Source organism: Jaculus jaculus, chromosome 6 (genome assembly GCF_020740685.1).
Source record: "Jaculus jaculus isolate mJacJac1 chromosome 6, mJacJac1.mat.Y.cur, whole genome shotgun sequence".
NCBI lineage: Eukaryota > Metazoa > Chordata > Mammalia > Rodentia > Dipodidae > Jaculus > Jaculus jaculus.
Genome location: NC_059107.1, coordinates 1,086,578 through 1,112,956, shown reverse-complemented (window position 1 = coordinate 1,112,956; position 26,379 = coordinate 1,086,578). Strand labels below are relative to the sequence as shown.

Here is a 26,379-nt window from a genome sequence, read left to right as displayed (position 1 = left end):
GAGGCAACTGTGGCTCAGAAGCCACCTCCACTTCCTCCCATGCCTAAAAATTCCAGGTCTCTTCCAGTTGTATAGTCGGAGAGGTGGTGTTTCATTGGCTCAGCCTGGGCTGGTGCCTACCCCTCAGCAAAGGGAGGTTTAAACCTCCACTGACTGCCCCAGTAAAATTGGAGCCTTCATCAGAGGATGCCATTGTTCTTCAAAGCTAAATATTTAAGGTCCATCTAGAACAAAGAGAATTAGATGCCCAGAAGGCAGACCCAACAGATGGAAGAGCCAGAAGGGGTGAATTTGGTCCCAGCTGGTAATAGACTTGGAACCTGGGAGGGACTGCAGAAGGCACAAGAGGGGTAGGTTGGAGAACTGGCCAGGAGTCTTCCCCCAACCATGAACCAAACACAATACTTGGGGAACTGTCCTGTCCCAGAACGGTTGTGACCAATACGAGCATTCAACACAAGCTTCTCTCTTCATTTCCAGGGCACCACTGGCCACATCTCAGGAAACTGACTGTGTCCTGGCTTTTTTCTGGCTTGGGTATAGCAGCATCATTGCCCAGGTGGACAAGAATAGAGGGTGGGGCTCAAAATTGCCGTGTTCACATTGCAGCTCTGTCAGGTACTTGTGTGGTCTACCTCCCTGCCTGTCACCCTCTGAGCCTCAGGTTCCTCATCTATAAGATGGGAGAGCTACAGAATGATTTCAGAGGTAAGGCAAGGAGAAACCCTCTGAGTTTTCCCAGGCCAGGTCCCCAAGCATCAGCTCAGCTCACCTGAGCCCTTCTGTTGTCCTTACTGCTTGGATATCTGGCATGCCTACCGTTGGTTAGCCGGTTCATGGCCATTGCTTACAGTCTTTGCTGACTTTTACCTGTATCATTGTAGTCATTTAAACGCAACACATCTTTACTGTATACCTGGTATGTTCTGGGCACAAATATATGCCCAGGGGTAAAGCAATGAACAAACCAAGCTTTTCTGGGATACTGAGTCCAGCATGAGAAATGGAAGAAGAGGGCAAGAAGTCCAGTCTGAGCAAGAGTGTGGCACAAAGCTGGTTCTATATCTGCGTCCTTACTGGGTCAGGACAGAAAGTTAACTTTCTCAAACTTTGTCTCAGCCACTTCAGTTGTGAGCTAGAGCATTACTTCTCAGTGAGTGTCCCCTCAGTAATCATGTCACAGGGTGGCATGCACCCCTGACTGCACCATTCACAAGGCCCTGGAATCTGCCCAGGTGTTTCTGGGCCCTTTCATTATGCAAGCTTCATCTGATGATTGAGCTTTACATAAACTTCAGCTTGAATGAATGATCCAAAATCAGGAGCCAGGGAGATGGCTCAGTTACTCAAGTGTTTGCCTTAAAAGCACAAGGGACTGAGTTTGGCCCTAGAACCCACGTGAAAATGCTGGGCATGGTGGCATGCATCTGCAACCCTAGCATTGGGGAGGCTCAGACAGGAGGGTCCTTGGGCTCACTGTCCAGCCACTCTAGTGGCATTGGTGAGCTCCAAGCTAAGGAAGGTGGATGATATTCTGGAGATGACACCCCAGGTGTCCTCTAGCCTCTACGTGCAATTTCACTCACCTAGATATACATGCACCATATGTACACATACTTGTACATATATACACACATGCATAAAGAAATGTAGTAATAGGGCTGGGGATATGGATTAGCAGTTAAGGCACTTGCCTATAAAGCCAAAGGACCCAGGTTTGATTCTCTAGTACCCATGTAAAACCAGATACACAAGGTGGCACATGTGTCTGAAGTTCATTTGTAGTGGCTAGAATACCTGGCATGCCCATCTGCGCTCTCTCTCTCTCTTTCTGTCTGTCTCTCTCTCTCTGCCTCTTTCTATTTTGCAAATAAATAAATAATTTAAAAAATAAATATAGTAACAGTGAAGCAAACAGAGGACATACCAATGACACAGTACATGGTGTCTCACTGTAGCCTTCAGTTACAGGTATATCACTGGATTATGTGCTCTTTTCTCTCTGGTTGTTTATACTTCTTTGTACCATGATTATTATGTTTTGTGTTGTTACCAACTATTCATAACCACCACCCAATAGCAACAAACACTGAACCAGTGGATATGTGATCTGTCCTTATCCATTCTCAAGAATGCTCATCATTTATAGCATTGCAGACTATTTTCACTGCCTGTAGTTGAAGCTAAAGCAGATACCATTTTTTCCACAGCTTCTCCCCTTTAGATGCTTTTCATGGACTGGATTGTGAATGATTTGATTAGGGTAAAATCCCATGAAGCCAAATCTTGGTACAATTCAAATGGACTGTGACACTGTATGCCCCACCCTCAACAGTGTTAAAAGGTTTACTCCAACATGCCTGCCAGCATTGGTTATTTTGTAAGTCTCATTTATTTCATTGTATATTAGAGTTTGGATCTTCATATGAGTGTGTGTGTGTACTCACATGGATGCTGGTGTGCATGTGTCATGTGCATGTGTGTGGAGGCCAGAGAACAACCTCAGGTGTCATTCCTCAGTTGCCATTCTCCTTTTTTTTTTTTTTTTTTTTTTTTTGAAAGAGTTTCTCGCTGGCCTGAAACTTGCCTAGTTAGGCTAAACTGAGTGGCCAGAAAACCCCAAGGACCCTTCAGTCTCCTCTTCCCTAGCACTGGGATTGTAACTGTGCATCACCAGACCCAGAATTCCTACATGGTTTCTAGGTTTCAAACTCAGGCCCAAGGCAAGCTCTTTACTGACTAAGCTATCTCTGCAACCCCTAGTTTGAATCGAAGAAGTTCCCCAAAGGCCCATATATTAAAGGCTTGGTCCCCAGGATGGCACTTTTGGGAAGGTATAAACTTTAAGAGGTAGGGCCTAGTGAGAAGTCTTCATGTCATTGAGGTTGTATCCTCTCCTCTTCCTCTTTGTCTTACCAGCAATGAGGTGAGTGAGCGTCCTGTCATATAGCCTCGTCATTGACTCAAATGCAATAATGCCAAGGAATCATGGACCAGAACTTCAAAATAATGCACCAAAATAAACCTTTTCTTTTGATAAGCTGATTGGCTCAGGTGCTTTTTACTATAATGGAAAACTGACTGATTCAACCATCAAGTGGAAACCTCTAGAACCATATTGTGCTCAAATCCAGTTCACATGCTGAGCCCTGAGGTACCTACAGAAAGAAAAGTTGAAACAACTTTTGTTGGCACTGCCCACCATTCTCCAGTCTCCCTGTGTGTGGAGAGCCCTTGAGCCTCTCTATTCCAGCCCCTGAGCTCTAGGCTTCTATGCCACAGGCACCATGCCAGCTCTTCACAAGACACAGATTGGGAAGCTTCCTGGTGACTTAAAGGTGACTCAAGGGACTCCAGGGAGATGTCTCAATGGGTAAAGTGCTTACTGCACAAACACTACATAAAAGCCAGGCACAACAGCACACACTGGTAATCTCAGTGTTGGGGCAGGAGAGACAGGAGGCTCCCTGGGGTTTACTAGCCCACTAATCTAGCTGAGTTCAACTTCAATCAGAAACCCTGTCTCAAAAATAAGGTGGAGGGCTGGAGAGATGGCTTATTGGTTAAGGTGCATGCCTGCACAGCCTAAGGACCCAGATTCGATTCTCAAGGTCCCACATAAGCAAGATGAACATGGTAGCACATGCATCTGGAGTTTGTTTGCAGTGGTTGGAGGTCCTGGCACGCCCATTCTCTCTCTCTCAATCTGTGTGTGTGTGTGTGTGTGTGTGTGTCTCCCTCCCCCTCTCTCTGTCTCTAATAAATAAAATAAAAATAAATCTTAAAAAAAATAAAGTGGAGAGATAGCTTAGCATTTAAGGCATTTGCCTGCAAAGCTAAAGGACCCTGGTTCAACTCCCCAGTACCCACATAAGCCAGATGCACAAGGGGGTGCATGCAACTGGAGTTTGTTTACAGTGGCTGGAGGCCCTGACATACCCATTCCCTCTCCACCCCCCTCTGTCTCAAATAAATAAATGAAAAAATAAAAAATAATATGGTGAAAAAAATAAGGTGGCAATACATTGAGGAAGACACCTGTCATTGTCTTCTGCCCTCCACACACAAGCACATGCACATGCATGCATGTATACATGTCATACATGCAAAAATTCTATCATCATTGACTTGGCTAAAATTATGACAAAATACATAGAGAAAAAGTTTCTACCATAACTATTATTTGTCCATTTCAGGGACATGGAGTACATTTGCATTGCTGTGCAAACATAATTTCCCTATTCACCTCACAAAATAAAGAGCACAATTTTCATCTGGCAAAACTAAAACTCTGTACTCACAAGTTCATACATTTCATTCTCCTTCCCTAACCCCAGCCCACAGCAACCACTTTCTGTCTCTGAGTTTGACTGGCACCACTTATAAGTGGAATCATACCATCTTTATTTTTTGTAAGATAACATCATATTTATTTATTTATTTTTAATAATATTTATTTTTTTATTTTTTATTGACAACTTCCATCATTGTAAACAATATCCCATGGTAATTCCCTCCCTGTCCCCACTTTCCCCTTTGAAGCTCCACTCTCCATCATACCCCTTTGCACTCTCAATCAGTCTCTATTTTGATGTCATGATCTTTTCTTCCTGTTATGATGGTCTTGTGTAGGCAGTGTCAGGCATCTTTGTTGTTTGTGACTGGCTTATTTTCCTTACAATAATGTCCTCACTGAATCTTCATGTTGTAGAATGTATCAGAATTTCCTTCACATTTAAAATAAAGTAATAACTGTTGTGTGTATGCACTATATCATTTACCCATTCACCCATTAATAGACATTTAGGCTGCTTCAACATTGGCTTTTAGAAATGATTCTATGGGGTGGGAGAGATTTCTTAGTAGTTAAACAGCACTTGTTTGCAAAATCTGCAGGTCTGGGTTCAATTTCTCAACACCCACATAAAGCCAGATGAACAAAGTGTCTGAGTTTGTAAGATAGGAAGCTCTAGCATACCCATATTTTCTTTCTCTCTCTCTCTCTCTCTTTCTCAAATAAATAAATTAATTTTAAGATAACTTATCCCTGGACATGAAAATAACGAAATACTATGATATGATTTAAAATTTGTAAGAGAAAACCCTACATGATAGGAGGGAAAACAATGATATAAAGAAAGAAGAGAGATTAGATGGAAAGAAGGGATTCAATGAAGGAGGGAGTTGGAAGAGGATTATAATCATAATATGTTGTATGTTTATAAAAGTTGTCAATAAAAAGTTAAAAGTAGAGAGCCAGGCGTGGTGGTGCACGCCTTTAATCCAAGCACTCGGGAGGCAGAGATAGGAGGATCACTGAGAGTTCAAGGCCACCCTGAGACTACATAGTGAATTCCAGGTCAGCCTGGGCTAGAGTGAGACCCTACCTTGAAAAAGAAAAAAAGTTAAAAGTAAAGCCAGGCGTGGTGACGCACACCTGTAATTCCAGCACTTGGGAGGCAGAGGTAGGAGGATCACTGTGAGTTCGAGGCCACCCTGAGACTCCATAGTGAATTCCAGGTCAGCCTGGGCTATAGTGAAACCCTACCTCGAAACCAAAAAATAAATAAAATAAAAACAAAAAACAAAGAGCTGTGTAAGCACAAGCACCCGAGTTTGGGTTCCCAACACCCACATAAAGTGCAAGGCATGGTAGCACACATCTATAATCCCAGCAGTAGGAAGGCAGAAACAGGAGGATCCCTAAGGCTTGCTGGCTAGCAAGTCTAGCAAAATCAGAGAGCCAGGTTCAGTTTAAGATTCTGTCTCAAAAATAAGATAGAGAAATGATAGAGGAAGACACTAAGCATCAACTTCTGACCTACATGCACACATGTGCCCATACACATAGAAACATGCATACACACACACACAACAAACACAAATAGATTGATGAATTAATTTTTAAAAATCCTGACATTTCTCAATGGTTAACAGCACTCGCTCAAAAAGCCTAGTGGCCTGGGTTCAATTCCCCAGTACTCATGTATAAAGCCAGATACACAAAGTGGCACAAACATCTGGAGTTCATTTGCAGTGGCAGAAGGCCCTGAGGTGCCCATATTCATTCTCTTTCTCTCAAATAAATAAATAAATATTCTTTTTTAAAAAAGGATAAAAGCCAGATGTCCTGTATTGCCATGGGAAGATGTCCAAATGCATTGTTAGTGAAAAACTCAGTGCAAGACAGCATGTATGCTATGCTAGGTTTTTAAATCTCATAAAGACAAAAAGGGGATAGAGTATATTTATGTGTCCTTTCCTTTGCACAAAGAAGTTATAGAGTGAAGATAGGTGTGGCAGAATATGCCTTTATTTCTAGCACTTGGGATGCTAAGGTAGACAGATGCTGTGAGTTTGAGGCCAGCCTGAACTAAAGTGAGACCCTACCTCAAAAAAAAAAAAGGAGGGGAGGAGGGGACTGGATAGATGGCTTAGTGGTTAAGGCATTTGCTTGCAAAGCCAAAGGATCCTGATTCGATTCTCCAGGACCCATGTAAGCCAGATGCACAAGGAGGCACATGCATCTGGAGTTCGTTTTCAGTGGCTGAAGGCCCTGGCATGCCTATTCTCTTTTCTCTCTAAAATAAATAAAAAATAAATGAATTTTCAAAAAAGAGGAGGAGGGCTGGAGAGATGGCTTAGCTGTTAAGCCACTTGTCTGCAAAGCCAAAGGACCCAGACTCAATTCCCCAGGACCCACGTAAGCCATATGCACATTGTGACACATGCGTCTGGAGTTTGTTGCAATGGCTGGAGGCCCTGGAGCACCTATTCCTACACATTTTTCTCTCTCTCCCCTCTTTCCTCTGTCTCTCAATCTCTATCTCAAATAAATAAATTAAATATCTTAAAAATATTTTTACTTTATTTTTATTTATTTATTTGAGAGAGAATGGGCATGCCAGGGCCTCCAGCCACTGCAAACAAACTTCAGACTCATGTGCTCCCTTGTGCATCTGGCTTACATGGGCCCTGGGGAATTGAACCAAGGTCCTTTGACTTTGCAGGCAAACACCTTAACTGCTAGACCATCTCTCCAGCCCATAAATTTAAATATTTTTTAAAAGGAGGATGGGGAGCAGCAGAGGGAGAGGGGCAGGGGAGGAGAAAGAAAAGGGAGAGGAAGGGAGGGGGGAGGAGGAGAGAAAGGAAGAGGAAGGAAGAGAAGAGGAAGAGGAGGAGGAGAAACAGCAGCAATAGAATAGTAGATAAAAGTAAAAGCAGATACTTATGGGAAGGGGCAAGGGCCACTGTGGGCCTCTTCACAAGGCTATGTTTCTGCTGATGGAAGTGAGACCCTGCTTTCCTATTTATCCCCCCTAGGTCGCTTAGATATGGCCTGCCCCCTGTCACGTAAGCAGGCATTTCATAATCACCACAGCCTCTGGTGTGATTCTCTTAAGGATCTTTCCTACCCTCAGTCCTCAGTTCAGCCCCCACCCTAATCTCCCCAACCCCTCTGAGAGGGGATAAGGAAGCTAGGGTGTCCACAGCAGACAGGTATTTGGCAGGAGGGAGGGGACCTTGCAGTCTCACAACTGTATGCCTATGTAATTAGACCTCTGTGCTGGGTCCTGGATGTGAGACAGAACTGCATCTACACAGAGCTAGCCAACCTTCCCTGCTGCAGCCCTTGGGTGCTTTCGTCTGCAGTGACCTCCCTACTGGGATGGACAGGATGTAGTTTGTGAAATTTAGCTTTATTAGCTGTAAATTGAGGACTTATCACATTGTCAGGTTAGAACCTATAGTTTGCCATCCACACTGATGTCCAAGCCCTCCTCACATTAAAACTCTGTCCCAGCACCAGCCCATAGACAGACCTCTAAGGAATTCCTCTGATCCCTGGTCAGCTCTGACCTCCCAGCTCTGACCTCCTCCTCCTGTCTCACCTCCCAGGACAGGGTCACTTGTCTAGCAAAGACAGAAGCAGGGCAAAGTTGAGGTCTTCCATGGGGGCAGTAGAGGAAATGTGGAGTCTTTGGAAATTCCCTGAGGTAAGTCCCTGAGACTCCATGTTTGAGAAAGTGGGATGACCTGAATGACTTGGCTGGGGCTGGTTAAACTGCTATAGACAGGACTGCAGGACACACAGACGAGACTGTGAGCAAGCACGGGCTCTGTGCACACAAGTGCGCAAAAGCCCTCTGCTGGCCAGGCCGTCGACTCAGCAGTGGCTCACAGAGGCAGTCTGGCTTTTGTCTAGACGAGATCTTCATGGAGAGGACACTGACCACCTCAGAGAGCATTGCTTTGCAACATGAGCTAACAGCAGCACCCCAGACACCCAGCAAAACTCACAAGAAGAGTCTGTGGATGCCCCTGGGACAGGCATGTCCCTGTGTGGGGTGACACCACAGAGGGACAGGGATGGCCCCACTGAGGAAATGTTCCAGCCATGTCTCAAGGGATGGAGGAATCAAGATAGAAGAAAACCATCCTATAGAAATGACATTGTACAGTACTCAGACAGTGGAGAAGGAACATTGTGGGAGGTGCCAGGAGGAAGCATGGACTGTCAGAGGAGGAGAGGCTGGGCAGTGAGTGGGTCCAAACACAAACATCTTGGAATGCCAGGCTCCAGGCATGGTGTTAACTGCGTCAGAGAACGAGAACTCCAACTTAACAGGAGTACGTAACAAAAAAAAAAAAAAAAAAATTCCCAGAGCAGCTGCAAGTACAGGCCCAGCTGGGGTCTCCAGTGCTGAGGTGGCAGAAAAAATGTAAGAGCCAAAGGATGAGGAATGTTTTGGAATGCTATCTTCCAGACACAGAAGGGCCAGTGCATTCTTGACCTCACAGTAGCTTTCATTACCTGCACAAAACCTACATAATTTTGGGCCCATCATGAATGACAGGGAATGGCAAAAAAAATAAAATAAAATAAGATTACATCAAAACAGAAGAGGAAGCTGAGAAGATGGCTCAGAGGTTAAAGGCACTTGCTTGCAATGCTTTTTGGCCTGGGGTTCAATTCCCAAGCTGGACCCAAAAGGTACCACAAGCATCTGACATTCATTTGCACAGAGGTAACAGGCCTTAGCAGGCCCATACAAATACATATGCAAATAAATAATAATTTGGGGGGGGGTTCAAGGTAGGGTCTCACTCTGGTCCAGGCTGACCTGGAATTAACTAGGTAGTCTCAGGGTGGCCTTGAACTCTCAGCAATCCTCCTACCTCTGCCTCCTGAGGGCTGGGATTAAAGGCGTGAGCCACCATGCCCAGGTCAAATAATAATTTTTTTATATTTTAGAGAGAGGGAGTGAGGGAGAGAGGGAATTGGCATGCCAAGGACTCAGTCACTGAAATAGAATGCCAAATACTTGCACCATCGAGTGGGCATGTACAACCTTGTGCTTGCATCACCTTTGTGTGCCTGGTTTATATGGGATCAGGAGAGAGATGGAACATGGGTCCTTAGCTTCTCAGGCAAACACCTTACCCGCTCAATAATAAATTTTAAAATAAAAGATGGAGGGGCTGGAGAGACAGTTTAGTGGTTAAGCGCTTGCCTATGAAGCCTAAGGACCCAGTTTGAGGCTCAATTCCCCAGGACCCATATTAGCCAGATGCATAATGGGGCGCACACATCTGGCGTTTGTTTGCAGTGGCTAGAGGCTCTGGCATGCCCATTCTCTCCCTTTCTCTCTCTCTCTCTCTCTCTCTCTCTCTCTCTCTCTCTCTCTATTGCTCTCAAATAAATAAAAATAAACAAAACGTATTTTAAAAATAAATAAATAAAAGATGGAGTAGCTAGAAATAAAAGAAGGCAGTTCAATGGAGGGGAGGAGATTCAATGGAGAGAGGGAAATAAAAGAGGGTGATGAGAGGGGATTGCTATCAAGGTAGATTGTGCATGTCTATAGAAGTTGTCAATAAGTTTATTTTTTAAAAAATGCCCATTTTCAGCCAGGTGTGGTGGTATAGGCCTGTAATCCCAGGTTGAGGCAGGAAGATCAAAAGTTCAAGGTTAGACTGGGATACAGAAAAAAAGTTCAAGGTTGGGCTAGGTCAAGTCCAGCTTAGACAATTTAGCCAACTCTGTCTCCAAATAAAAATAAAGGCTGAAGCTAAGCGTGGTGGTGCACGTCTTTAATCCCAGCACTAGGGAGGCAGAGGTAGGAGGATCGCTGTGAGTTTGAGGCCATCCTGAGACTACAGAGTGAATTACAGGTCAACCTGAGCTAGAGTAAGACCCTACCTCGAAAAAAAAAAAATAACGATAAAAAAATAAAGGCTGAACTATAAGGTAAGGGATCCCTGGAAGCCCTCACAGGAAGTGGCCACCATTGACTATTAGTAGGAGAGCCCTCCAGCCTGGAACCCAGGGAATCAGTAGGCCCCAACTGAGGTGTACCCCAACTGCTCCTTGCCATTGCAGGCGGGCATGCCCAGGACACTCAGTGCCTCCAACATGGTCACCCCAGGCAGCCTCAATCTGCCTCCAACAGAGCCCATAGATGGCGAACAGGCTGGGCAGTCCCTCCTGGATGGAGCTCCATCCTCAGCCTCTCTGGACACCCTGATTCAACACCTGGTGCCCACAGCTGACTACTACCCTGAGGTAGGTGAAGCACCCAGCAGAAGGGGCAGCAAAGAGAACATTCACCAGCTGGGAGTGGGGCAGACAATAGGGCTGGGAGTAACCTTGGGCTTGGAAGGCTGAAGTCACGTCTCCACGTCTGGTGAGTTTGTGCCATCGATCTCCCCTTCCCAGAAAGCCTATATCTTCACCTTCCTGCTGAGCTCACGCCTTTTCATCAAGCCTGGGGAGCTCCTGGCCAGGGTTTGCCACCTGTGCATCGAGCAGCAGCAGCTGGACAAACCGGTTCTGGACAAGGTGAGGGTTGAGTGGGGCAATGAGCCTCTGAGTATCTCCCTTGTCTCCCTTCCCCCATCAGCCTTTCCAGGAAGCAGCCATTCTTCTCTGCTTCTGACAAGAAGCCTACCTGGGCTTCTGATTTGCCTGAGGCTCAGGACCTGAAGGGCCATAGCCAGGAAATCACATTAAGGGCAGACCTAGGTCTCCAAGGTCCAGTCAATAGGGCTCCTGCTATCTGTAGGATGGCTCTGTGCCTCTCTACTGGCCTTCCTTCCCCTGCATTCCCACCTTCCCTCCCTGCTCTGGCTCTTCACACCCTTTTCAGTCTTCCTGGCCTGATCTTTTTTTTTTTTATGTTTATTTATTTATTTGAAAGTGACAGAGAAAGAGGCAGAGAGAGAGAGTGAGAAAGAATGGGCACGCCAGGGCCTCCAGCCACTGCAAACAAACCCCAGACGCATGTGCCCCCTTGTGTATCTGGCTAACGTGGGTCCTGGGGAATCAAGCCTCAAACCGGGGTACTTAGGCTTCACAAGCAAGCGCTTAACCACTAAGCCATCTCTCCAGCCCCCTGGCCTGATCTTGTGAGCTGTGGATATTTATGCAGTTGTCTCTCGGGGTTTCCAGTATCATGACAGAATCCTAACTTCCAGTAACCTGAGCAAAGAGCCATAACTAGCTCATGTAACTGCCAAGGTACAGGTACTACTGGCTCTGGGAACACAAGGCACAGTGATAGAACCTGGTCTTTCACTCTGAAGCTAGCTCTGCAGAGGTTTCCTCTGGGCCTGCCAGCCTCAGGTGCCTGCCAATTCTCCCACATGATTCCAGGCTGCCACCATTGGCAGAGTCACCTTCAACTCTTTCCAATCACGTGAAAAAAGCAAAACCCTTTCTCCATAAGTCCTGTAAAAGTCCCAATTTCATTGGCCTACATAGGTCACATGGCCTATCTGTGAGCCAACCATTACACATGATGGGTCTACTGCTCCTAATCTCCTGCCCTAACAAGGAGTGGGAGCAAAGAGAACATGGATGCTGTGACCCCAGAAAGAGGAAAGGAATGGGGGAGATGCTGGGCAGGCAGAAACAAGAAATGACTGGCCTCAAAATGTGTAGCTGCTTCCTTTTGGCCTGGGGAGCAGGGTATAACAGCAATGCCCCTCACCCATCCTCACTTTCCCCTGGTACAGGAGAGTAACAGGGCCTCCCTCAGCCCTCTCTGTGGCTTGCAGGGGTAGCCAAACAAGCCGAACAGGCAGTGAGGGGCTGGTGTGGCCATGGGTACTCCCTGATACCCTTCTCCAAGAGTAGACCTTTGCTTTGGCTTGCCCTGCAGGCCCGAGTCAGGAAATTTGGCCCCAAACTGCTACAGTTGTTGACCGAGTGGACAGAGACCTTCCCACGAGACTTCCAGGAGGAGTCGACCATTGGACACCTGACTGATGTGGTGGGCCGCATCGCTCCTTGTGATGAGGTGAGCTAGCCAGAACACAAGTCAATTCCTTATACCCTCATCCCGAGCCTGAGCCTGAGTCTGGTCCTGGCCCCCCAGGTCCCTCCTCTCCCCTACATGGCGCATTGCAGCCCTCAATGCCCCCCTTAAGCCCATGGAGAAGCCAGGCCCTGCAGGTGCTGGGAAAGAACTGATGGTCTTAGTTTCAAGTCTGGTGTCTTCAACTCTCCCTTCTGCTGTGTCTGATGGTGTCAGATGGTGCGAAGGGAAGACCTACCCAGGAGTTCTAGTGAGCCTGGGCCAAGCAGTGACTCATGACCCACCTGGCAGGACCCATGTCCTGAGATTTGTGCCCCAGAGGCCTTGCTGCTGCCCTGCCCCTCATCCAGAACCATGTGACAGTTGGTGCTGCTGGCACTGAAAAAGGTTCCAAAGATAAACCACAAGGACAACTCTGCTGGGAGTGAGTCAGGCTGGACAGATGCTGCTGGGAGCACTCAACCACCAGCACAGAACGACGACCCTGTAAAGAGGGGGACCACTCTAGCAAGGATCAGGTAGAGGTGGCCCTTACACTTAAAACCCCAATGGCTTGGCAGCCAGTGTCCTGGGCTTGGTGCCTCTGTGTCCTAGGAACTCTGCTCTCTAGCCTGGATCACTCTTGGGGGAACACTCTGAGGCCTCCAAGCCTCACTTCCTTTGTGGGTGACATCCCAGGAGTATGGTAAGCATATGAGGAAGAGGCTGGTGAATCAGCATCTCCAAATGACCCTGGTGGAACTAAGTCACTTTATCTGGAAGTTCAGGTTCAGGTTAGGGGAATTGCCTGTAGGAGTGACATTTGCCTCAAGCTAATGAGCTCAGGGGCCTTTTCTGGGTTACTCACCCAAACAAATCCTTGGGAATATATTGATGTCTCAATAAATCCAGATCAGCTGATGGTATCTCTCTGCTGGAGGACAGTAGCTAACATTCTTGCAGTGTAAGCCTGAGTTTGATCTCCAAAAGCCACACTGAAAAGTTGGATACTGTAGTGACCTTCTGTATGACTACTGTGAGAACAGAGGTTGAGACAATCCCTTGGAAGTTCAAGAGTTAGCTGGCCTGGTAAATGCAAAGGTGAAGAATCAGAAAGAATCTGCTTCAAACAATGTGGAAGGCAAGGACTGATAACAGAAGTTGTCCTCTGACCTCCATGTGCACTCTGTGACATATGTGCACCTACCCATGCACACACATCACACACATGCACATGCACATGCAAAAGAAGAAATAATGTCTCTGAAGGGCAGATGATGAGTTTCTCCTTGTGGGTAGAAGGGTAGACCCTGGAGGAAGGTCATGGTCTTTTATCCCTGCACCCAGCTTGGGTCATGATTCAGTGCAGGACTGTCTGAGCTGAATGGTGAGGGAGTCTGTCCACGTTGTTTGCTGACTGCCCACGGCATGCCCAGAGCAGAGCTGGGCTCTTACAACACAGCCTTCCTTGCCTTGGGCAGCAGTCATTTTAGCTGTGGTCATCTCAGGTAGCAGTCCTATGAAAGAAGTCATATTGAGTGACCTGAAGGAGTACTATGAAGGTGTATTGCCAGGGACACAGGGCAAGACAGAGAGGCTGGCCTATAGAGGAAGGCCTTTCTGAGCTGGAATGGAGAAATAGGAGAGGCCCCCATTGAAGTCAAGTCCTTCAGTGCAAGACCAATTCCACATTGTCCCCCCTTTCTTTCCTCCTTCCTCTTGCTCTCTGGCTTACATTGCCTGCTTGCCCCACTCTACCCTGTGGTCCAGACAGCTGGGGCACTTCTGCCCTGTTTTCCCCATCTGATGGTATTCTTCTCAGTTGCCACCCGTAACCCTTCTGCCCAGCCACCCTTGAATTTTGGCCCACCCCCACCAGGGGATGGATCTTATTTCAGCATAGGGTAGGTTCCAGCACACTTATTGGTATCTGGCTTTGTCCACAGATTCCCTAAAGAACACCTCAGCCCCCTTGAATGCAACAAATGAGGCCCCTATATCCTCCAAGGCTCAAGGAACATTAGGCATGAGGAAGCAGGAAGAATGTAAGAGCCAGAGGATGGGGAGGAGTGCTTTGCAACTGTCTACTGGACATGAAGTGGCTGTTGCATTCATGACTTCACAGCAGCTGTTACCTGCACAAGATCTGTATAATACTAGGGCCATCGACCTTGCCTCATGCATGATGGAGAAGGGGAAATGCATCAAAATTGGAAAGAAAATGTTCAGTGGAAGGCGATGGGGGAGAGAGGACGGGATTAGGATCAAAATACATTATGTGCATTATGAAATTATTAGTAAACATGTTTTAGGGGCTGGAGAGATAGCTTAGTGGTTAAGGCACTTGCCTGCAAGGCCAAGGATCCAGGTTAAATTCCCCAATACCCATGTAAGCCAGATGCACAAAGTGGCACATGAGTCTGGAGTTAGTTTGCAGTGGCTAGAGGCCCTGGTACACCCATTCTTTCTCTCCCTCTGCCCCCTCAAATAAATAAAATAAAAGATGTGTTGGAGCCCAGTAGTCTGTGAGCTGGGGATTGATATTGGGAGATGGATGTTCAGATCTGAGTACCTCCCTCCCCCTGCCTCTACCCCCACCCCCCAGGCCTACCAAAACAGGATGCACCAACTCCTACAAGCTCTGCACCAGAGACTGGCAACTCTGAGTCAGGGGACTGAAAGCCTGGTAGAGGCAGACAAGCCCATCTCCTACAGGACCAAGCCCTCCACCTCCATCCACAGGGAACTCCTTGGCATCTGCAGTGACCCATATATGCTGGCCCAGCAGCTGACGCATGCGGAACTGGTGAGCAGAACCCAGGGCCCCAGGCTCAGTGGCTAGCTGTTACCTACAGAAGACCCTGGAGCTGTTGCTCAGCATTCCTGGAACCTGGGGCAGGAGGACTGGAGGTCAGTCTCTCGAGGGTGGGATGGAGTAATGGGTTCAAATTCTGGCTTTGACACCATCTTTATGTGCTCCTCTGGGGCCTTAGTTTCCCCTTCTAGAGCTCACACGCACTGCAGCCTCTCCAGCTTTCCAGAAGGGCACTTGAGCCCTCCTTCCTGCTAATATAAGAGATGAACTGGCCTAGCACCAGACACATGGGGCTTCTTGTGGGTGCAGAGGTTGAGGGATGAGCTGAAAGAGGAGAGGTGAGACGGGGAGTGCTGGGACAGGGAAGAGTCTGTCTTCCTGCTCCACCTGCTCCACTTCCTAATAGGCACCTTGTTCCTACACTTTCCCATGATCCCTATTCTTCCTTCCTGTGCAGGATCGGCTGCGACACATTGGGCCCGAGGACTTCGTCCAGGCTTTTGTGCGCAAGGACACCCTGGCCAGTACAAAGGTATATATAAAGTTCTTGGACAGGCTGACCTAACAGGGGCTGCTCACGCGTGGGGTCACCCTGGGGGAGACATCGAGGCCATGAACTGTGCCAACCTTGGAACCCACACACCCCAGCAACTCAGCCATAATTGCCCAGGCACTGGGAAGCAGCAGAAAGCAGCCCTGGGTGGAGGAAAGCCCAATGCTTCAGGTACCCCACGGCTGGGTAGGCGCGTTTCAGTGGGTGCCGGTGCCCTCCAGCGGCCATGCAGGGAAATGCAGTCTGGTGACCGCTGCGGGAGACTGGCTGAGCTGCGGCGAGGGCCGCCCTCGGTCCTGCTCGTCTCTGATTTGGACCTGGTAACCTCTTCTAGACCAGCCATTATCAGAGTGTCTTGCCAGCGGAGAGAGCGGAGCCAGACTACAAGCAGCATATCTTATGTCCTCCCTAATCAAAGCAGAGCGATTCTAATGTACCTGCTCTCAGACAAAGATGGCATCGTAGGATAATATACTATGGAGGGAAAGCAACACCCGCGATCCATTGGAGGAGGATGAGATTGACGCATTTTAGAGGGCAGATGAACAATGTCAATGAGCTGGGATGTCCCTTGAGCTGGGAGTGGAGTTCGGAGGTAGAGAGCTGCCCCTCATGGACAAGCCCCCAAGGGTAGATCCCCAGCGCCAAATAAACGAATAAAAACCTTTAATTCAGGGTTGGAGAGATGGCTTAGCGGTTAAGGCCCTAGCCTGCAAAGCCAAAGGACCCAGGTTCGATTCCCAAATACCCACATAAGCCAGATGCACAAGGTGACACATGTATCTGGAGTTCATTTGCAGCAGCTGGAGGCCCGGGTGTGCCCATTCTCTCCTTCTCTCCTCCCTCTCCTTCCCTCCGTCTCCCTCTCTCTCTCTCTCTCTCCCTCTCTATGCCTCCTGTCTCTGTCTCACTCAAATAAAAATTAAAAAACCTTTAATTCAACTTTCTCCACCTAGTGATTGATCCTGTGCATATACGCATTCCTGTACACATAGCGCTTGTTGTGTACTGGAAGCAAATTACCTTATCCACATAGACTAGATGAAAAAGCATAATAATTTCAGAAACAGGATGGGTTGTGACTATTGAAGTTTTAATTATGCAGTTTCTATCACAGTTATCAATATTGGCACTTACAACTGATCATTTGTGACTGAGAATTTAGCTTAGTTGGTACAGTGTTTACCCAGCATGCACAAAGCCCTGAGTTGTCAGTGGCCCAAACCTATAATCTTCGTACTAGGAAGGTGGAAACAGGAGAATCAGGAGTTCAAGATCACCCTCAGCTACATAGGGAATTGTAGGCCAGCCTAGGTTACACAAGACCCAATCTCAAAAACAGTAGAACTTTTAAAAATATGTATTCACAACTAGCAATAATAAACTATTGCATGTTGACATAATTACCATTTTATGAAAAATAACCATATTTTCCAAAATAGAAAGTTACCAAGGAGCATGACATTGTTTTATAATACAATATTTTTACAAGTCTTTGTAGTATCTGGATTCTTATATCTTACTTCAGTGCTCAGTCTCTTGGCATACATTATTTTGGTTTAAGACAAAGCTCAAAAGCTTGATATACAGCTCAGTGGTAGCACTTGCTTGGCCAGGAAAAAAAAAGAAAGAAAGAAAAATCTAATGTCACAGTTATGTAGTTGCAAATTTGAGGAGTATTTGACATCCTTTTCAGATAATTGTGAGTAGTCTTGTTATAGACTAAACTGAAACTCAGCACGTCTTTAAAGACTAATTGTAATATAAAATCTGAACATGTATCAGTGAGCTTTCCATACAATGCAACACCCATTGGTTGTCACACCTTGAGTGCGTGATTTTGAAACATCATACATTGGTCACTTGAAGACAGTGAGGCAGATGTTCCATGTTGTTGGCACATTGCACTGTAGAGCGCTGTGAAGTCCCATCCATTAGCATCACTTCTGTTCTAATGAGTTTTAAGTGGAGCTGGGTGTGTAGCTCCAAGGTAGAGGGCTTGTAATGCTTGTGGAAGGCTCTGAGTTCCATCCCCAGCCCTGCAAAGGGAGAGGAAAGGAGAGAAGAAGAAAGGAAAGGAAAGGAGGGGAGGGGAGGAGAGAAAAAAGGGGTAAGTTAAGGAAGGGGAAAAGTTATGAATACTGAGCAGCTGTTAAGCTTACAGAGGTGGACACATGTTTTACAAGTTTCCAATTTTCACTTGAAAACTTGAATTTGATCCTTGGCAACAAACACTATGAAATGTTTCTTTGAAGTGACAGGTTCATTTTATTCATTTTCAAGAAAAGATCAGCCAAATACTGAGGTCTGAATAATGAGTTGCTGTTATTCCTTCAAGTAAAAAATAATAGTAAAGACAGTGCTCAGTTCAGTTCATGGTTCATCATATTTTAGAATCATTTATCAAATTCTGTGAAAGTCCTGTAGATATTTTATTAGGCTATCTTAAATAAGAATCAGGGGCTGGGGAAACAGTTCAGCAGGTAAGAGCACTTTCCATGCAAGCATGAGGGCCTCAGAACATCTAAGCTCAATTCCCAGCACCCATGTAAAAAAATTTGGCATTACTGAAAACTCTTATTCTGCATTCTTTGGGAACTTTCACATAAGCAATCACACCATCTGAGAATAGTACATTTTCTTCCCTCTTTTCCAAGCCTTATTCTTGTTATTTCTGGGGTAGCCATAGAATAGAAATTTCACTGAATATGAGAGGGCCATGGATAGTCAATCGATCTTCATTTAGCATTTTAATCTCTGAAATGCTGGAATCATTAGTTACTGCAGATAATACCACTCAAGAATGCTTGCTGCCTTGGCTGGCACCTCAGGCACAATGTCAAGTAGTCTTGGTAGCTGGCATCCTTCTTTACTGATTTTAAAAGGAATGCTTTCAACAGGACACGTGAGAGTATGATGTTTGCTATTGGATTTTTTTTCAGGTACCATTTGTCCTATAAGAAAGTACCTTGTTCCTTCCTGATTGCTGAAAGGTCTTATGTGACTGGTTACTGAGTTTCTTGGAATTCTTTTTCTGAACCTACTACTCATATGTTACTTCTCTTTTAACCTTTTTTTTTTTTTTTAATGAGAGGGCTGAGGAGAGAGTGAAAAAAAATTGGCACACCAGGGCCTCCAGCCACTGTAATCAAACTCCAGATGCACGTGCCACCTTGTGTGTATGTGCGACCTTATGTGTGTGTCACTTTGTGTGTCTCGCTTACATGGGACCTGGGGAGTCTAAAGTGGTTAAGGCACTTGCCTGGGAAGTCTAAGGATCCCTCTTTTAAACTTTTAAGCGATGGTTTAAATTGTTTTTGTTTAATTGATGCTGAATTTGTCTTATATTTCTGAGATACAACTGGGATAAGCAAAATCATTATCTTTTCACACAACCCTCAATGCTGTGTACTGTGTTGTTCAGAGCTTCTGCGGCTGCCATCATGGGTGAGACTCATCTGTTGTTTCTTGCAGTATTCTTGCCTGCTCTTTTTCTCTTTTTTCTCTCTTCTGTGTGCAAGACTGGAGCCAGCCACCTGTTCTTGCCAGGGAGACATCTGGGCCTGGTATGCTCGTAGAGAGGTAACCTTTATGAACTGAGTCAAGGTTTTTCTTGTTGATTCATTTCTTTGCTTATTCCTATTGTTGTTTTAGTGATTTATGGAACCATTTAAGTTTCCTATTTTCTCTTTTTTGAAAATGATAGTTAAGATTGAACCTAGGGACTCCCAGTATCCAATAAAATTTTCTACCACTGACTTATATATCCCAGCCCTCTTTAATTTTTTTGTTTATTTTTATTTATGTATGTATTTATTTAAGAGTGACAGTGAGAGAGAGAGAGAGAGAGAATGAGCGCACTGGGGCCTCCAGCTGCTGCAAACAAACTGCAGACACATGCATCCCCTTGTGCATCTGGCTAACGTAGGTCCTGGGTAACTGAGCCTTGAACTGGGTCCTTGGGCTTCACAGGCAAGCATTTAACCACTAAGCCATCTCTCCAGCCCAATATTTTTTATTTTTTTAATTTTGCAACAGGTTCTCACCAAGTAACCCAGGCTGATCTTGAGATCACTATATAGCCTAAACAGGACTTAAAGTTGTAATCCTCCTGACTCAGCCTCCTGAGTATGTGGCCCTTTTTTTCTTTTTCTTGTCTATTTTGTAACTTTTGTTTGTTTGTTTGTTTTTAGGGTTTTGTTGTTTTTGTTGTTTTGGTTTTTTTGGTTTTTTGTTTTTTCATGGTAGGGTCTCACTCTATCCCTGGCTGACCTGGAGTTCACTATGTAGTCTCAGGTTGGCCTCGAACTCAAGGCCATCCTCCTACCTCTGCCTGCAAGTACTAGGATTAAAGGCGTGTGCCTCCACGCCCATGTTTTGTAACTTTTATTGTTCTAAGAATTTGACTAATTCCCCGAAGTTATATGAAGTTATCAATTACTGTTCTCTAGTAATTCCTTAAGTTTTTTCACATTCATAGTGGCTTATCATTGACATTCTTGGTGATTTATTTCTCTGTTTTTTTTTAAATTGTTTATTTTTATTTATTTATTTGAGAGTGACAGAGAAAGAGGGGGAGAGAGAAAGAGAGAGAAAATGGGAGTGCCAGGGCCTCCAGCCACTGCAAAGGAACTCCAGATGTATGCACCCCCTTGTGCATCTGGCTAATGTGGGTCCTGGAGAATCGAGCCTCGAACCAAGGTCCTTAGGCTTCACAGGCAAGCGCTTAACCGCTATACCATCTCTCCATCCCTATTTCTCTGTTTGTTTTTTTTTTATCAACATCTTCATAAGTATGTTAGTTTTATTACTATTTATTGTCTGTGTGTGGATGAGGGGGACACACAGCCACGCACAGTGTGGAGATTACAAGCAACCTCAAGTGTCAATACTTGTCTTGTTTGAAATAGGGTGCCTTGTGTTCACCACTGCACATGCCAGGCTAACTGAACCACAAGCTTCCAGAATTCTCCTGTATCTACCCCCCATTTTGCCATAGGAGAAAGGCTGGGATTACAGATGCTTCCCACTGTGTTCAGTTTGGGGTAGATTCTGGGGATTTGAACTTGGTAATCACATTTGTATAGTATATGCTTTCCCCACTGAGCCATCTCCCCAGCCCTTAGTCTTATTAGTTTTCCACTGTTCAAACAAGGATGAGGTCAGAGACAGACAGAGACCCCAATAGTGTGTTTGCATTTTACTTTAGTGTCAAGGGAGGCTGCCAAAACAAGATAACATAGCTTGATCAGTTCAACCTCAGCTGGTAATGCTCACGTGAGTTGAGCAGCTCACATATTTTGCCCATCTACACTTATGCACACACAACTGAAAAAATTATATAAGCAATGAAGTTACAAACAAAATTTAGGCTGTAGGCAAATTTGAAATACAAAAAATGTGAATAGGCCAGGAATGGTGTTGCACACCTTTAATCTCAGTACTTGGGTTCAGAGGTAGGAGGATGGCTATGAGTTCAAGGGCAGCCTGAGGCAATAGAGTGAATTCCAGGTCAGCCTGGGCTAGAGTGAGACCCTACCTTGTTTAAAAAAAAAACACAGAATATGTGAATAATAAGGGTCAATTCTGTTATTTTTGTTTTGTTTTAAAGGTAGGGTCTTACTCTGGCTCAGGCTGACCTGGAATTCACTCTATAGTCTCAGGGTGGCCTCGAACTCATGGCCATCCTCCTACTCTGCTTCCCAAGCGCTGTGATTAAAGGCATGCATCACCATGCCCAGCTAATTGTGTTGTTCTTTCTTGCACTATTCTTACCTGGTCTTTCCCTTTTCTCTTTTCTGTGTGCAAGATTGGAACCACCTGCTCCTGCCGGCAAGCCATCGGGACCTGGTGTGCTCTTAGGGGGATAACCTTTATGGACTGAGCCAAGGTTTTTCTTGTTGGCTCATTTCTCTGTTTCCTTAGGTGTTTGTTTATTTTTTGTGCTATAGGTGGAGCCCAGGGACTTGTACATGCTGCGCGTCTCTCTAGCCCTCCCCTGTGTCTTTTCCCCACTGTGATGTTGGCGACGAACCCAAGGCTTGTGTGTGTAGGAGAAAGACCAGAAGAACACATCAAACCATTGCTGTTTCTGAGTGTATTGAGGTTTCCCAGTGTCCAGCTTATCTATGATGATCATGACCTGATTCTGTATTCTTGACAAAGTGACTCAGCCTGTGCGTCTTTTCTAGCCCTGCTTCAATGACAAGAGTAACAATGTTGAAGCTTACGTGAAATGGTTCAACAGGTTGTGCTACCTTGTGGCAACTGAAATCTGCATGGTGAGTTTAAGTAAAATAGGGTGACAGCTAGAGGCCACTCAGGGGTTGGAAGGACATATTGAGTCCTGAGGTTGTTTGAATCAGATGTCCCCCATAAACTTAAGTGTTCCGAATGCTTGGTCCCCAGCAGATGGCAGTTGGAGAGGTAGAGCCTTGCTGGAGGAGGTGTATTGCTGGGGATGGGCTTAGCCATTCTATAGCCAGCTGCCCCTTGCTAGAGCTCAGCTCACTCTTCTGCTGCTATTTTCCACCTGATGGTGGTAAGGAGGTGATGTGCAACCTCTGCTTATGCCATGCTTTCCCCTACCCATCACAAAGCTTCCCCTCGAGTCTATAAGCAAAATAGTTTCCTCCCATCAGCTACTTTTGGTCAGGTTATTTATCCCAGCAACGAGAAGGTAACTACAACAAGCCCCAATCATCTCCAAGGCCAGAGCTGGCCTGGACTCCTCTGCAGGACACCAGGTTCACCTCTTTCCTATAGTGAAGGGTCTACTCTAGAGCTCAGGGTGGATTCTCCAGTTAAGGCCACAGAGAAAGTCAGACTGTTTGCTGAGTCACTCCACTGCTTTCATCTGGACCTGTTTGCCTCCAGCAGCTGGGTCGTTTAGCTTGCCCAGGACTTAGAGGTAGAAGTGGTCCAATCTCTGAGAATTTGGAAATTGCACATAAAAAATCCAGGCCACGCAGGGGCTAAGCCCCTCATCTCTCATCTGTAGAACAAGAGAGCTGCCAGAGTGGCCCTTTGCAGCCCTATGGCTCCTCTAAGCAGCTCTGCTGACTCTATCCTTTCCCAGACTGCCCTTCTTTCCCAGAGGGGTCACTCTGACCCATCCTGCCCTATTGCTGGGCTTAGGACCCCAGCCCTTTGAGGGGCTGTGAGCAAGGTAGAAAGGAGCTGGTCTCCTTTCTTTGAGCCTACCTAGGACCCAAGAATCCCCCCCCACCAGGTCCCAGGCCTCTCGTCCCTGGCTGAGGGATGGGGTGGGGTTGGGTTTGAGACTCAAGCCCAGGAGCAGAGGAACAGGGCACTGGAAAGTGACAGCTCAGCATGTGATGTGGTATAGACCAGGCTTGGAAGGGCTGGTGTACTTGTCAGTCTGTTGCACATTCTAGGATATCAGTATTTTAACAGGTTCTAAGTGCCTTTCTATTGTAGCTTATGTTTTTCCTCCTCTTGGCTCCATTGCTGTTAGCATAGAGTTTAAAAACAAAGAGATAAGCTAATGACTATAACAATATATTCCTCTATGTGAGAGGAAGTTTATAAAGAAACAATAAAAGTGAGTTGCAAAGGCAAAAAAAAAAAAAAAAAAAAAAAAAAGTCCAGGCCAGTGGTTTCTCCTGGAAAGTGGGAAGTCCTGGAGTCATGGAGCTGAACACACTTGTCACTGAGGTGAGGTCCCACCTAGCCACGCCCTGTCTGTCATCTCTTCCTTATAGCAAGGAGACACCTTCAAGTCTAGATTGGCCAGGCCAGCTGGGCTCACTGAATGCAGGTGCTAAGGCACAGCTTAGAACCAGAGGTCAGTAGACATTAGGGGTTAGCACCTGTGAGGGAGAGCAAGGACAGTGAGCTATGCAATGAGGGAAAAACTGATGTATATTACCCACTGTAAGATGAGGTGGTTGGCCTTTATCCTGCCTGCCAGCTCAGTCACTATCACTGGTAAGTGATACCCCTTGAAAGGTAGCTCTCTGCAGCCAAAACCTCCCTTTGAGGGGAGTTGGTGGCATATCTCTGCAGGCACCACAGCATGCTTTTTAGTGGCAGAAACGTCTATGGCTACACGTTTGTTAGGCAAACAAAACCTGCTGTGTGGTGTGGATCCAGCCCTCTTCCTACATGAACATCACTGAGCAGCAGCTAAGCTGGGATTCACCTGTGTAAGGGCTACAGTAGGCCTATCTGGACATACCCAGGAGCCTACCAAGGATGGCCTGGGGAAATGACTCAGTTTGGTTCTGAGCCACCAGAGAGGTTATCAATCTCAAGTGCTTGTCCCCAACATGGTATTTAATGGTCACATAGTCATTCACTAGGAAGTCATGGCGGGTCAACACACAGAATAGGGCCCAGTGAGTGTTTGGCCCCCAGTGAGGGGAGAGAAAGCTTGGTATTGGGAGGAAAGGGAAGAGTAATGCTTCTGGCTTTCAGGAGAGGCTAAGCCTTAAGAAAGAGCTGTCAAGTTGCTCCTGAAGGCACCTTGGAGCCCCTCCCATGCTGCATGGGATTCCTGTGACTGACAGGAGGCTTACTGGCCACATCTGCCCTCCGTATCTGTGGACCATTGGCTGGCTCTGCTGTGGAGGGCCCTGAAAACCCTAGGCCTCACACTTCTCAGCTGTGAAATAAGTTTGGAGAAGGCCAGAAGGGCTGAGTGCATGGGTGTCAGATCAGGCAAGGGAGGAGTATGTCATCACTGATGCTCTGCTATCCTGTCCCCAGCCAGCCAAGAAGAAGCAGAGAGCTCGGGTGATGGAGTTCTTCATCGATGTGGCCCGGGAGTGCTTCAACATCGGCAACTTCAACTCTCTCATGGCCATTATCTGTGAGTGGCCTGACCCAGGCCTGGGGTTCCCTGTTTGAAGACCTCCAGAGAGGTTGGAGTGGGCACAGCTGAGCAGGTGGGGTTCAAACCACAGGGAGGTTGGCATGAGTAGCCAGCAGCCCTTGTCCTTGCTTCAGAGGCTGAAGGAGGTGCTCTTTGTGAGGCAAGTTTAGTCACCTCAGAGTGCTCTGTAAGGGTTTGGCAGTGTGTCTCCAGAGCCAGAGAGAATGAAGGGACCAAAGCAGGTATTGCCCCAGAGTGAGGTGTGATAGGGACGGAGTCATTCAAACCTACCACCGCTGGCAGATGTGCACATCCCTCAGCTGGGACACTGAGGCCATTGAAACCTCAGCCCTGGCCTGGGAGCTCTGAGGCCCCATGGCAGCAAGGGGGACTGTCCAGGTGAGAGAAGCTCTCCCAGCCCAGCTCTCCCTCTTCCAGCTGGCATGAACATGAGCCCTGTCTCCAGGCTAAAGAAGACTTGGGCCAAAGTGAAGACAGCCAAGTTTTTCATCCTGGAGGTAAACAAGATTGCTGGGCCAAGGGGTGTAGCCAACTGTCACTGGACAGAGCTGCCCAAATGTCTGCCTGTCTCCCTCTAGCATCAGATGGACCCAACAGGGAATTTCTGCAACTACAGGACAGCCCTGCGTGGGGCAGCACACCGCTCACTGACCGCCCACAGCAGCCGAGGAAAGGTAGGAGAGAGACCCCATAGGCCAGAAGTCAGACTTCAGAGCTACCCCTGCTCTAGACCCCATTAGACCTGTGGGTTGTACCCATGTGTTGTTTCTTCCATTGAGCAGAATGCCTGACATAATCAACTTATAAAAAGAAAAGGGTTGTTTTGGCTGACAATTTTAGAGGTTTCCGTGCATAAGCTATTGCCTTGTGCCTGTGGTAGCACATCATGGTGGAGGCACGTGGTGAGATAAAACTGCTCACTTCATGCTGGGGAAGCCAAAAAGAAAAGAGGAAGGGGCCAAGGCCCCACTAGATTTCAGACATAGTCCTCACATCTGTTCTGTGTGTCAGTGGTGTGCTCACAGTGACCACAGCTCCTGAGACACTTGAATCAGGGCCTGCGTCTGTGGACCTCTGGGTGGGAACACAGTGGGTCCTACCAGCCTCACCCAACAGGTGATGGAAGAAATGTGCATCTTTCACCAGACCCCAACATGTGGGAGAATGGTACTGTATATAGTAGGAGCTCAGCACCGGTGCCTGGTAGCACTGAGAGGAAACTTTGTCAAGTCCCAAGGTTTTTGGGGACTACTCCTTTCTCCTTGGTTTGCACATTACCTCCTGCAGAGTATGCTGATTATATGCTAATTAGCCTTAGGTATAGTTCAGAATGTAAATGTCCCCTAAGAGCTCATATACTACATAAAACTTTGGTCACCAGCCTGTGGTGCTATTAGAACCTTTAGGAGATGGTGCCTAGTGGAAGGAAGTTAGGTCACTGGGGATTGAGCCTTGGAGGGGAATAGTGTGAGCCAAAATAAGTTATTTTGTTCTCTTAAACTGCTGCATGGTTGAACATGATTGTCAGCTTGGTGGGATTTAGAATTGCCATAGAAGCATACCTCTGAGTGTGTCTGTGTGGGAGCTTCCAGAGAGATTTACCTGAATGGGTGTGTACCATTCCATGGTCTGGGGCTGTGGGCTGAGTGAAAAATGAGAAAGTGGGCTGGGAGCTTGCATTAATCTCTCTCTGCCTCCTGACTGTGGGCCCAACATGACTACCTGCCACTGTTGACTTCCCCATCATGACAGACTATAAACCAAAACAAACACTTCCTTCCTTAAGTTGCTTTTGTCAGGTATTTTGTCATAGTAAAGGAAAGTTGATTGGCAACTTTATAACACTCATGAG

At 46.5% G+C, this 26,379-nt stretch overlaps 1 protein-coding gene across 1 annotated transcript in view; it reads left to right on the top strand.

Moving 5' to 3' along the window:
- Positions 1-26,379, top strand: part of Rasgef1c (RasGEF domain family member 1C) — an 83,425-nt gene that overhangs the window by 40,236 nt on the left and 16,810 nt on the right. Inside the window, exons 2-11 of the mRNA XM_045153690.1 lie at positions 2,211-2,380; positions 10,388-10,570; positions 10,724-10,846; positions 12,168-12,305; positions 14,908-15,108; positions 15,575-15,649; positions 21,862-21,951; positions 24,401-24,503; positions 24,945-25,024; positions 25,106-25,201. Coding sequence (XP_045009625.1) covers positions 2,357-2,380; positions 10,388-10,570; positions 10,724-10,846; positions 12,168-12,305; positions 14,908-15,108; positions 15,575-15,649; positions 21,862-21,951; positions 24,401-24,503; positions 24,945-25,024; positions 25,106-25,201 — 1,113 coding nt within the window. The 5' untranslated portion in view covers positions 2,211-2,356. The remainder of the gene's footprint in view (positions 1-2,210; positions 2,381-10,387; positions 10,571-10,723; positions 10,847-12,167; positions 12,306-14,907; positions 15,109-15,574; positions 15,650-21,861; positions 21,952-24,400; positions 24,504-24,944; positions 25,025-25,105; positions 25,202-26,379) is intronic.